General features: G+C 40.9%; 1 protein-coding gene across 1 annotated transcript; it reads right to left on the bottom strand.

The window, feature by feature from the left end:
• LOC109227979 (glycine-rich cell wall structural protein 1.8-like) lies at positions 3780-4944 on the bottom strand. The gene is made up of 2 exons (XM_019393167.1): positions 4522-4944; positions 3780-4478 (listed from the first exon to the last, which is right to left on the bottom strand). Exons 1-2 carry the CDS (start codon positions 4891-4893, stop codon positions 4017-4019), a joined length of 834 nt encoding a protein of 277 aa, XP_019248712.1. The 5' UTR covers positions 4894-4944; the 3' UTR covers positions 3780-4016.

Here is a 13371-nt window from a genome sequence, read left to right as displayed (position 1 = left end):
AATAATATTATAATTATTAAAATTTAATAAGTGGGTCCCATGAAGCGACCAACGTTGGTCGCTAATCTGAGTAATTCTTTGACCAAGCAAGTCTGACCAGTCCGGTCAACAGTTTGACAAAATTTTCGACCAAGTTGCGACCAACGTTGGTCGCTAATTTATTTAAAATTATTATTTTATTATTTTCACCAGTTTAGCGACCAACTTTGGTCGCTTTTCTTGGCAGACCAACTTTGGTCGCTAAAGTTTGGTCGCTTTATGCAGGAATTCTAGTAGTGTGATTTGCTTATCTAATTAAACCAGTGATTTACCTCAAAATTTTGCTTGGAGATTAAAATCTTTGCGGTGTCCTCTATAAATGCTTTGAGTTTGCATTAACTGCTGTGTAATCAAGCATATTTGCCACTATGAGGGAGTCCAATTGTTCAATTTCTGTGTTGTTTGTATTTTATATATACATGTGATACATTTCTTGTAATTCTCATCCATTAACTGAAACTTTCACATAGTTCATTTGTAGTACAAATACAAACTAACTGTTGATACAAGCTATTAAGATATTTATCATGATCCAAATCTCCTCGCGTAAGATATCGTGTCGGCATCCGGTCTCTAAGACTAGGTAAGCTAATGGTTGCGGAATAACTGAACAATAACAAAATAACGACTAAACCTTAACAACAACAGAATGAAATATATAGATGAAATTGGAAAATTGCCGCTCGACATATACAAGTAAAACCAACAATTTTGAGTATAAACAATTCCCAAAGACCCGGTAGTCACAAGTCACAAGCTCTAAGGAAATGTTCTACCTGTTTCTATACATCAGTGTCTAGGAAAATAAGGAGGAAACAATATAGAAGGGATAAAGGGGGTCTTTGAGGTCTGCGGACGCTGGCAAATATATCTTGAAGTCTCCATAGCAGCAGCAAGTACTCTCAACTAGTAGCGGGGCTGGTAGGAGGTACCTGGGTCTGCACACAAAACATGTGCAGAAGAGTAGCATGAGCACACCACAACGATATCCAGTAAGTGCCAAACCTAACCTCGGTAGAATAGTGACGAGGTCAGGTCGGGGCCCTACTGGAATATAATAATTTAAGGCAGAAGGTGTAACAGTTATAATAAAAGACTGAAAATCTAACAAGAAGAAATTTCAGAAAGTAACAACACAACACATAGGGATAAACAACAGGGCGCCTCCCGAGATACCGTCTCGTAGTCCCAAAAGTAATTACTCAACAGGGGATCTCCCGAGGTACTGCCTCGTAGTCCCAAAAGTAAATATGCAACGGAGATCTCCCGAGGTACTGCCTCGTAGTCCCAAAAGTAAATATGCGACAGGGGATCTCCCGATGTATCGCCTCGTAGTCCCAAAAATAAATGTACAATAGGGTGATTTCCCGATGTACCGGCTCGTAGTACCAAAAGTAAACACAAAGCCCGAAACAGATGGAAACAACAATTTACAGCAAGAATCCTACAGTTTAAGACTAAATACAAATCAAGGAAGAGCGGGAATTCAACTAAGCATGTTGCACATATTTCAAATAAGCATTTAAGTCATGTAGACATACCATATTAGGCTAAACAGTATAACTACACATGCTGGGATAACTCATTTAAGATATAACAGATTAATTCAGTAAAAATCAAATTATCAACAATTAGCCCGTGTACGCACTCGTCACCTCGTGTACACGTCACTCACATATCACAGAATCGTCACAACAATACCAAATCCTAAGGGGATTTCCCCCACACAAGGTTAGGCAAGCCACTTACCTCAAACCAAGCTCAATCAGTCAATAAGAATGCATTTTTCTCTACTTTCCGACTCCTAATGGTCCAAATCTAGACAAAAGCAATTTTTGTACCATAAATATAAATATAAGAAACTAATCTAATTAATGAAACCAAGACTTTAACAAGAAATTAGAAATTCGTCCCAAAATATCGACTCGGGCCCATGTCTCAAAATCGGATAAAAGTCACAAAATATGAATACCCATTCAACCACGAGTCCACCCATACCAAAATTACTCAAATCGATACCTAAATCACAATCAAAACCCCAAATTTGGTTGAAGAACTTTTCCAACTTTTCCCCCAAATTTCTCAACCCAAAACCTTAATTAAATGATGAAATTAACGACGGATTAGTGGATGTTAATCAAAAACAAGTGTAGAATTCTTACCCAAATGTTTCCTTCGAAATTTTCTCAAAATCTCGCCTAAATCCGAGCTCTCTATCTCAAGTTATGTAGAAAATGGCAAACCCTCGATTTTGAAACGTTTATATTTGCCCAGGTGAATCCTTCTTCGCGAACGCGGAAACCTCCTCGCGTTCGCGAAGCATAAAAATGCTTCAGTCCAAAAACCTTCTTCACGAACGTGAGGTCTCACTCGCGAACGCGAAGCTTCCACTGCCTGACCCTTCGCAAACGCATTCGCGTAGGCTAAATGCTTGGTGACTCATCAGACTAGCTTCTCTACACGAACGCGAGGCCCCTTTCGCGAACGCGTAGACCTGAGACCTCAGTTCTTCGCGAATGTGAAGAACGAAACTCCGCTGGCCTCCCAGATACCTTACGCGAACGCGAGACCTCTCTCGCGAACACAATGAAGGAAACCAGCAACAACACATTATTGATTTCTGGAATTCCAACAAGTCCAATTCTAGTCCGTTAATCATTCGAAATTCACCCGAGGCCCCCGGTACCTCAACCAAACATACCAACAAGTCCTAAAACATCATACGAACTTAGTCGAGCCTTCAAATCATATCAAACAACGCTAAAAAGATGATTCGTACTCCAATTCAAACTTAATGAACTTTGAAACTTCAAACTTCTACAACTGATGCCGAAACCTGTCAAATCACGTCCGATCGACCCCAAATTTTGCACACAAGTCACATTTGACATTACGGGCCTACTCCAATTTCCGAAATTGGAATCCAACCCCGATATTAAAAAATCCAATCCCGGTCAAACTTTTCAATTTTTCCATTTCAAGCCTAATTTAGCTGCGGACCTCCAAATCACAATCCGGGCACGCTCCTAAGTCCAAAATCACTCAACGGAACCGACGAAACTCCATTCCGGAGTCGTCTTTATACAGTTCCAACTACGGTCAAATTTTTAGAACTTAAGCTTCGATTTTAGGGACTAAGTGTCCCAATTCACTCGGAAACCAAAAACAAAACCTCCCAGCAAGTCACACATAAGCATAAAATGGTACAAGGGAAGCATTAAATACGGAATCGGGGCTAATTAATACTCTCAAAACGACCGGGTGGGTTGTTACAATATTTTATTTTGCCTTCCACTCGGGCATAATTACTTTGTTTCTCTTATCACATGACTGTCTCATCTCCAAGTGCAACCACCTGATGTAGATGAGTTCTTTTTTTTCTTTTTTCTTTTTTCATATATCAGTTCTGCCCTAATAAGCTATGCCCCATAAATTAATTTGCCAATCTTGCAGCGCTGCCGACTTTTGAAGTTTTCAGATTTTTAGTGATAGGTGAGCCATCATATTATATGAGTATATTGACAGTACAAGGTCTGTCCATTTTTGGTTTCTTAACACTGAGGGCAGCAAAGATTTCCCTTGTTCAATCGTACGTTCTATTTAATAGTTTTTTCTTGTCAATCTGGTTCTTTTATTTCTTTGTATGTATTATGATCAATTCCCGTGTGATCGTCCTTGCGAAGGTTTACTAATCTGCCCAAACCAATATTGCTTATTATTGTATGCATGCAACATATATATAGAGTACAGAAATTTGCTGACCACTTTAATTAATACTTGAAATGCAAGCATCATACCTTAATTTGCTATTAAAGGAAACGATATTACACTTATATAAGGTGCAGCATTTCTTTGCTGCAATTCTTTTGCCTTCACGATATATCATCTTCCCACCACAATGTGATTACATTATTAATTAGTAGTGTAGGCAAGAATAGGGAAATTTTTGGATTTCAAATGGTGATTCGAATAAGCAATCAAGGGGCGTAGCCACCACCGTGTCCACCACCTTCACCACCTCCAGCACCTCCTCCATATCCACCAGCACGCTCACCTCCTCCAGCGTAGGCTCCACCTCCACCGGCACCACTACCCCCGCCACCGCCTCCATATGCTCCACCATGTGCTCCTCCTGCACCACCACCAGCTCCTCCTCCACTACCGTACCCACCAGCTGCTGCTCCCCCTGCTCCTCCAGCATAAGCACCACCGCCACCACCTCCATGACCACCTCCACCACCATATCCACCACCTGGTGCCCCACCAGCTCCGTAGCCGCCGCCACTGCCTCCTCCTGCGCCTTCAGCATATCCACCACCATGTGCTCCACCTGCAGCAGCTCCGCCACCACCAGTGCCTCCACCACCTCCAGCACCATATCCACCACCTGGTGCTCCTCCAGCACCATATCCGCTACCACCACCTTCACCCACCACCACCTTGCAACGTCCCAGCCATCCGTAATCCCTCCACCCAGCATACGCCACCTCCTCGCTTCCACCTTCCACCCGCCACCTCCTCCACCACTATCCAGCCGCCATGCTCTCCTCCAGCAGCATAAGCCAGAACCCACCAACCGGCTCCGCCTCCACTACCACCTCCACCGGCATAACCATGGTCCCCTGCAGCTCCATATCCACCACCTCCACCGGAACCTCCTCCACCACCACCAGCATACCCTCCTCCAGCAACACCACCACCGGCGCCGCCACCAATGCCGTGGCCTGCACCATAGGCGCCTACCTCTCCCCCAACACCTACATGATCATAAGTGAGGAGGGTTCTAGCAGCTGAACATATTCCTATACCCAATAATAGAAAGAAAACAATGTTAACAACTTTAAGCTTCGCCATTGCAATGTAGTTGAATGCCACAAAATCGACTTGGGATAGAATGCAAGAATCGGAGGCTATTTATAGATGTAGAAACGCGTCTATATGCACAATTCACATGCAAAAGAACAAAAGGAAACTCCTTTTGTCCCTACAAATTAAGTGGTCCACTTCACTAACATCCTCACAGAATTGACATCATTTCATTTTAATTCAATCTCTACTCCAACTAGACCAGCTAGTGTGCTTGTGCTGTCTCCCATATTCGTTAAGTATACACAATAAATATTTGTTAACACCCTACTTTTCTTAATTCTTGAGTATCTTGTAGTTGGAAGTCCGACTGATCAGTTTCATGAATGGTAACGACCCGACCGATTATTTTGAGAATTAGCGTTTCGTTCGGTGGCTTAAGGTCTCGAGTAGCTTGTATAGTGTATTATGACTTGTGTATGTGGTTGGATTCGATATTTGGATGATTCGGGGTTGATTTGTAAGAATGATTCTTATTTTAAAAGGTTAAGTGACAAGCGAACCGATGTTTGACTTTTGTGTAAACGACTCCGGAATGATATTTTGATAATTCCAATAGCTTTGTATGGTGATTTTGGACTTACGCATATGCCAAATTTGGATTTGGAGGTCCATAGGTCGATTTTTTGCATTTTGGCGAAAGTTGAAGGTTTGGAAGGTTGAGAGGTTTGATTTGTGGGTTGACTTTGTTGATATCGGGTTCGGATTGCAATTCCGGGAGTTGAAATAGTTCCGTTGTATCATTTGAGACTTGCATGCAAAGTTTGACGTCATTGCGGGTTGATTTGATATGATTCGGCGTGAGTTGTAGAAGTTGAAAGTTCATAGTTCATTAAGCTTGAATTGAGGTACGATTCATGGTTTTGATGTTATGTTTCGGGGTTGAAGCCTCGAGTAGGTTCGTGTTATATTTTGGGACTTGTTGGTACGATTTGACGGGGTCCCGAGGGGCTTGGGTGTGTTTTGAATCATTGGTTGAGAGACTAGTTAAGTTAAGAAATTTGGAGTTTGACCATGGTCAATATCAAGTCAAGACGGCCTCTTTTCAGTGTTTTGAGTGCGCGAGCAGGTCCGTAGCATGTTTTATGATTAAAATGCATATATAGTTTATGTTCAGGAGGTTCCGAATGAGTTTCGTGTATGTTTCGGATCATTTCGGTGAAGTTTGAGATTGCTGGTGCTGGTACATCGCAATTGCAAACTTTTTGTTGCAATTGCAAACTACTAATTTGCAAACTTTTGGTCGCAATTGCGAACCTTGATCGCAATTGCGAACATGAGGTCGTAGTTGCGAAAGTCCACAATTGCGAACTTTTTGTCGCAAATGCGAACATCCGCGATTGTGAATTTTTGGTCCCAAATGCGACATTTGCAGCAAGGTTAAGAGTTGAAATATAGGGATTTTAGCTCATTCTTTCATATTTTGAACCTAGACTCGGTAGGAGGCGATTAGGAGAGGGATTTTCATTTATAATCACTGGGTAAGTGCTTTTGTTCAATTTCCAACTATTTTACATGATTATATATGAGATTTAACATCAAAATTATGAGAATCAAAGGGGAATTTTGAGAAACTTTGTCTATGTTTTGAAAAATAAATATTGGGATCTGAGAGTCGAATTTGACTCGAATTTTGAAACAAAACACATATATAGACTCGTGGGATTATGGGTAGTCGGAATCTACCCTTGGACCCAGGTTTTGAACGGGCAAACCCGGGGTTGAATTTTGTTGACATGTTGACTTTTGAGCAATTGTATAAAGATCATAACTTTAATTATTGGAATTAATTTCTCAAGAATTGTTTGACATTATTAAGTCGATTTTGGTTAGATTTGTGCCGAGCGGAGATAACTTATAAAGAAAAAGCTATTTTTGAAATTGATTGAGGGCTTTTGAGGTAAGTATCTTGCATAACTTTGTGTGGGGGAAACTACCCTTTAGGATTTGGGTTAATTGTGCTATTCGTGTTATGTGAAAGCCGTGTACGCAAGGTGATGAGTGGGTACGCGAGATATAGGTGATATTTTATCGATTTAGATTATCTAGACTCTTTTTATGCCTTTAATTGAATTGTCATAACATGTGATATCTCTCATTGTTAATCTGCTCTTACATGCTCTATTTGACGTTGTTAGCACTTGTTCTGCCTCGTACTTGTTATTTTGCTCTTAGATGCTTTAGTTGAAGTTATTGCCTTACTTATTGTCTTATTACCTCTTAATTATTGAATCACTTTTAATTGAAGTTGTTATTTCGTGGAATATCATCTAGTTGAGTTATTGGTGTTGAAGTTGTAACTGTCATTTTCACATTGAGGCGGAGTTGTTAATTGTTGAGATACCTTTCCTTGTTGAGCATTCCCGTTCATTTTTTTTTATTGTTGAAATTCTTGTAAACATCGTGGTTGAGCCATGTGCTATTTGTTGTAAAAATATTGACTTGTTCGTCCCTTCCGTGACTCCGTGCTTATTAACTGTTTTACTTGCACACCTTAGTTGTCACGTGCTTTACTTGTCTTGTTGTATTTATAATATTCGTTGCATTACTTTGATTATTATGTGGTTTCTTTATTGTCGTGCACTCATACCCTTTGATTTAAAAAATTCTTGTAAATTCAATTACTGGATTGTTATTGTTATTTGAAATTGTTTGTGGATCGAGTTGCGTGCCACAACAGGTGGAATAAGGGAGGATCTTGATATTAATAAATGATAATATGGTGGGATCGTATTGCACGCCGCAACGGGTAGAATAAGGGAGGATCTTATATTGATGAATGATGATACGGTGAGATCAGGTTGCGCACCGCAGCAGGTGGAATAAGGGAAGATTATGATATTGATAAATGATGATACAGTGGGATCGGGTTGCGTGCTGCAACGGTTTGTATACATTATACTTGATATAAATTAATGGTACTATGGTGAAATAAGGGAGGATTATGATATTGATAAATGATGATACGATGGGATCGGGTTACGCACCGCAACGGATTATGTGTGTTGTACTTGTTGTTGTCGTTGTTGTGTCTTATGTGAGTCATGCATCCTACGTGAACTGTTGCATTACTTCAATGTGTCAATCTGTGTTCCCGCGATTTCTTGGTGAATTGATTTTCAAGATGAATTTATTACGCGGAGTCACTATCTCATACCCTGTTGAGTTATTAGTAACATAACGGTTTTAAGCAAAAGAATTATGAACATGCTTACCTTACGTGACTCTTAAATTGAAACTCGTCGTTTCGTTCGGTGCTTTACTATATAGTTGTCATATTTTCACTTTAACTGATTTCTCACATTAAACTCCTTACCATATTTGATGCTTTTACTTTACTTAGTAATCGTTGTTACGTTTTATTTTAACGAAATTCTATATTTAAATTGGTAACTTATCCGATGCTTCGTCTCACTTGAAAATGTTATCTTCCTTTACTCAAATGACTTCTAAAATAAACCCATTTTCTCATTTGATTCCCTACTTTATGCATAATTGTTATTACGCCTTATTGTATATAAATAAATCTCTCTAACATTTTATTTAGCATTGGACACAGATACAATGTACATGGTAGCACGAGGATTTTGCCGTGCAAAAGTGATACGGAAAATGTGGGCACGAGGTTCTATATGTGTAATATCTGGAATTTGTGATTTGTGATATGAGATTAAGAGGAGTAGTACTTCGGGTAATTCTTGTTGTAACTCGTGCATTAGGAACAGTTCATTAATTGTGTTGTCATCAGTTTTCCTTACTTGGACTCATTTCCTATTCATCTGTATTCTAACTATTTTGTTGCTTTATTACCGGGTTATTTCCTATTACCATTCGTGCTTTTATTATTTCCACTGTTGGTTATAAATTTGTGATCCTTCTGTTGTTGGTCTTACATTGATGTTCTCTCCATTGTTAGCTTTATGTTATATCCTGCACAGGTCTACATGTCTGGTAGGTGTCTTGACCTGGCCTCGTCACTACTCTACCGAGGTTAGGCTTGATACTTACTGGGTACCGATGTGATGTACTCATGCTACACTTCTGCACATTTTGTGCAGATCCAGGTACTTCAGAGCACGATGGTCATTAGTTAGCTTATTGTGAGTTGAGGCAGAGACTTCAAGGTATACCTGCCGTCGTGTTCGCAGGTCTCGGAGTCACCTTCTAAAATTTTAGTTTGTAATGTTTATTTCTATTCCGAAACAGTTGTACCTAGAGATTTTCTAGCGAACTCAGTAGAGCTTATGACATGTACTATCGGTTTTTGGGATATTGTACATCTATTGATTGTTGCTGGCTTTGTATAAAAATTTCTGGTTCATGTTAAGTGGTTGATTCGTATATATCTGTTAAATAACTCTCTATGTGTTAGGCTTACCTAGTCCTACGGACAGTTGCCATCACGACTCCTGAGGAGAGATTTTGGGTCGTGACAAGTTGGTATCAGAGCTCTAGGTTCATAGGTGCTACGAGTCATAAGCGAGTTTAGTAAAGTCTTGCGGATTGGTACGGAGACATCTGTACTTATCTTCGAGAGGCTACAGAATTATTAGGAAACTTCACTTCTTTGATTCCTTATCGTGCATCATAGATTCGGCTTGAATCGTATATTGAATATCCTTTTTGCATCTGCTCGTGTATTATTTTGTGCACTCGGCATCAGCTATACATCGACGGTTCATAATGCCGCGGATGGACTATAAGGGAGCCATGGATGCTCAATCATCATCTCAACGTGCTGTCCAGATAGGAGACGAGGGCGTGTTGGTAGTTTTCCAGTTGTTCGAGTGTAGGATGTAGCAGGTTCTTGTATCTGGTTGGGGAGTGTGAGCTTGGAGGGACTTAATTTTTTGCCTAAACATCGTGATCGTGGTAGGGTCACAAGGTGATATTGATTTGAGGATTGTTGGGGGAGTTCACTATCAACGATCAGATTGCAGAGTCGTATGTTATATCAGTTTTGACCTAAGATGTATATGTGGTATTGAAAGGTTCCCTGGAATTTATATATGATTAAGATCTAAGATTTGTATGGAATAGTGCTGGGACTTGCGGTATTTCTACGTCATTAATAATTCTACATTTCAATATCAGTGAGGTTAGAGAAACAACTTCAGACTCAGAGAGGGTCTCTTCAGAGTAGGTATCACGGTTGCGACATTATGTGGTGCTTTAGAGGAAACACAGTTGTTTATGAGCTTCTGGGCTACGTGGTTTGTGCTAGGATCATCTGCATTGAGCTTTGGTTTTGGGATTATTGTGTATCGGCAAGGCTTTCTAGAGAAATGTCACTGTATTCTCCACACCATGGGTATTGTGGAGACGAGTGGGGTTGCTTCTACTACATTCCAACTGTCAGGAGAAGCGTATTAGTGGTGGCAGGATTATGAGGAGGGTAATCCAGCCGATGCAGCTTCACTTTCATGGACTCAATTTTCAGAGATATTCTTGAGGGAGTTTGTTCCCCATATCCTTCGGGATGCATGGCGCACAGAGTTCGAGCAGGTGCGCCAGGATACCATGTCAGTGTCAAAGTATGCTGTTAGATTCAATGATTTTTCTAGGCATGCACCTGCTTTAGTTTCTACAGTTGGAGAGCGAGTCCGCAGGTTTATTAAGGGGCTCAGTTATGGTATCCTATTCAGCATGGCTCGGGAGTTGGAGATGGATGTTCCGTTTCAGCAGGTGGTAGAGATCGTTCACAAATTAAAGGGTATGCGGGGTTGGGAGAGAGAGGACAGGGAAGCTAAGAGGCCTCGTGGACCGGGAGAATCTACCGATTCTTATTTTGGAGGCAGGCTACATCATGGTAGAGGTTTTGTGGGTCAGCCAGTTCAGTTTACAATTCAGGCTTCACGCGGTGCTTCAGATATCTGTAGGTCCCAGAGTACCCGTACCGGACAACTTTCACAACCATGTCAGCGTAGAGGTTTGTTTGAGTATGGAGATACAAGCCACATGGTGAGAGATTATCCTAGATTCCGGACAGATGTGTCACGGGGGGTATTCAAGCTATGAGTTCCGCTCCAGTTTCTGCTATACATGCAACACCAGAGGTTAGGCGAGTAGAGGTTGCCCTAGAAGGGGAGGTCGGGCCTATTATTATGCTCTTTCTAGTTGGGCAAAGTCCGATGTACCAGATGACGTCCTTACAAGTATGATTTCAGTTGAGTATAGAGATATATTTGTGTTACTTTGGTCCAGTCCCATTTATTGGTAAGATCATCCTACCTTGCTTCAGATATGGTTGTGTTTTGTTATTCTTGTACTCCATTCATGTGTTCACGCTGTGATAGCCTGTGTCTATCGTTATGGTTTGGTTGCTATGGTAGGTCATGAGACTTGGGTGGACTTGCTGTTAGTTATATACGGTATGGTTTGCTGTGATTTCCGGTATGGTTTGTCCCGACTTATGTTTAGGTTGCTCTACAGGCACGGAAGGTTATTAAAGTGTCGTGTTTTGGTTNAATAACCTCAGGACTCGACTGAACCCCAAATTTAGGGCTTTTGCCATCAACCGAGTGTAGAGGCGAAAGACAAGTAATCAAGCAAACATTGTCATGAAAGCATTCAGAAACCTCAAAAGAAACTAAGATTCTTGACGTGCTAATTCTAATAAGACATAGAGACACAGTAAAAGGGGAAACACACAAAACACAGTAAAAGCACAACATAATAAACACGGTAGGTGAACCACATGATAGAACACGTTAAGAAATCAGGAAAGGCTTTAAAATAATTTAACGAAAACCCTAAATCGAAAACGATAAAGGTTTTGAAAATAGGGTTTTGAAGAAAATCTCGGAAAAGTGCTCAGAAGCTCAAAGAGAACATAGATCTACAATAGATCTAAAAGAATCAGAAGAACCTCGAAGTTTTAGGGTTTCAGAAGAAACCCAAATAGCGAGAAAGGCTTGGAAAATCACGATCTAAGCAGGAGATGTCAAGTCCAAGATTGAACAGCCATGGCTGGCCGGAGCAAGGTCGGAGATAGGCCAAAGAACTCGAATCGAACAGGGTCTGGATGAAGACCCTTGAGGTCTAGCCTCGAATCTTCAGTGAGCAGGCGTGTGGGAACAGTAGGTGGTGAGTAGAGGTCGTCTATGGTTAGATTGAAGATATATTTGTGTTACTTTGGTCCAGTCCCATTTATTGGTAAGATCATCCTACCTTGCTTCAGATATGGTTGTGTTTTGTTATTCTTGTACTCCATTCATGTGTTCACGCTGTGATAGCCTGTGTCTATCGTTATGGTTTGGTTGCTATGGTAGGTCATGAGACTTGGGTGGACTTGCTGTTAGTTATATACGGTATGGTTTGCTGTGATTTCCGGATGGTTTGTCCCGACTTATGGTTTAGGTGCTCTACAGGCACGGGAAGTTATTAAGTGTCGTGGTTTTGGTTCTACGAGGTTGATTTAGTAGGATGGTTCAATTGCTGAGATGTTTACCCTACTTACAACTCCGAGTGGAGGAAGAGGACTCGGTGTTCTTGATGGATAGGTGTGTTTGTGCTGGGCTATGTGCCGCGAAGAGGTCATATTAAGGTAAGATTTTTTGTGGTTGTTGCGTGTGTCTTGTTTCTTCCTTGTGGATTGGATCCACAGTATGGTATCATGGGGAGTTGTGCCTGCTTGGCTTTTTTTGACGGTTCTCTCATGTGTTCCTCTTTTCATATTCATTCATATTCGAGTTGTTCTTGATGGGTTTGGATTGCGATGTATATGCTCGGGTGGCGTTTGATGTAGCTTGTTGATCGGGTGAGTAGTTATGAGTTTCACATGTTTCTTGCATCATTATCGGTGTTGTAAAGGTTTGGAACAAGGTTCTAGTCAATATGAGACTGTTTGCCGGTACCGGGCTTAGTAATGGATAGCTATTGTGGTCAGAGTTGTTGCTATAGGCATATGGGTAATGTGTTACGTCGTGTGGTTGCATCTTGTTGATGTATGCATGATCTGTCGCAGCTAGTTGAAGATTTTACAGAATGGTTGCGTGATGATAGGGCCCTTAGTAGATGTGAATTTTTTTATTCTAAGGCTTATCGACATGAGTAAAGGAATAATCTTCGGTTGAGATGATGTTGTCTGGCCTATATGGATTGAGGTGACGTAGGATCACCCATGGTTACGTGTATGGTAAGTTTGTACCGTGATTTGATGGCTTAGGAAAGACTCTTAGCATGTTCAAGGACGAATGTTTGTTTAAGAGGGGGAGAATGTAACGACTTGACCGGTCGTTTTGAGAATTAGCATTCCGTTTGGTGGCTTAAGGTCTCGAGTAGCTTTGTATTATGTATTATGACTTGCGTGTTTCGCCGAATTCGGTTTTTGGATGATTCGGGATTGATTCGGAAGAATGATTCTTGTTTTAGAAGCTTAAGTGAGAAGAGTTCATCGGAGTTTGACTTTTGTGTAGATGACTCCGGAATGGCATTTTGATGATTCCAATAGCTTCGTATGGAAAT

This window comes from Nicotiana attenuata, chromosome 6 (genome assembly GCF_001879085.1).
Source record: "Nicotiana attenuata strain UT chromosome 6, NIATTr2, whole genome shotgun sequence".
NCBI lineage: Eukaryota > Viridiplantae > Streptophyta > Magnoliopsida > Solanales > Solanaceae > Nicotiana > Nicotiana attenuata.
Note: the sequence above shows the minus strand (reverse complement) of the source record. Positions and strands in the feature narration are given on the sequence as shown.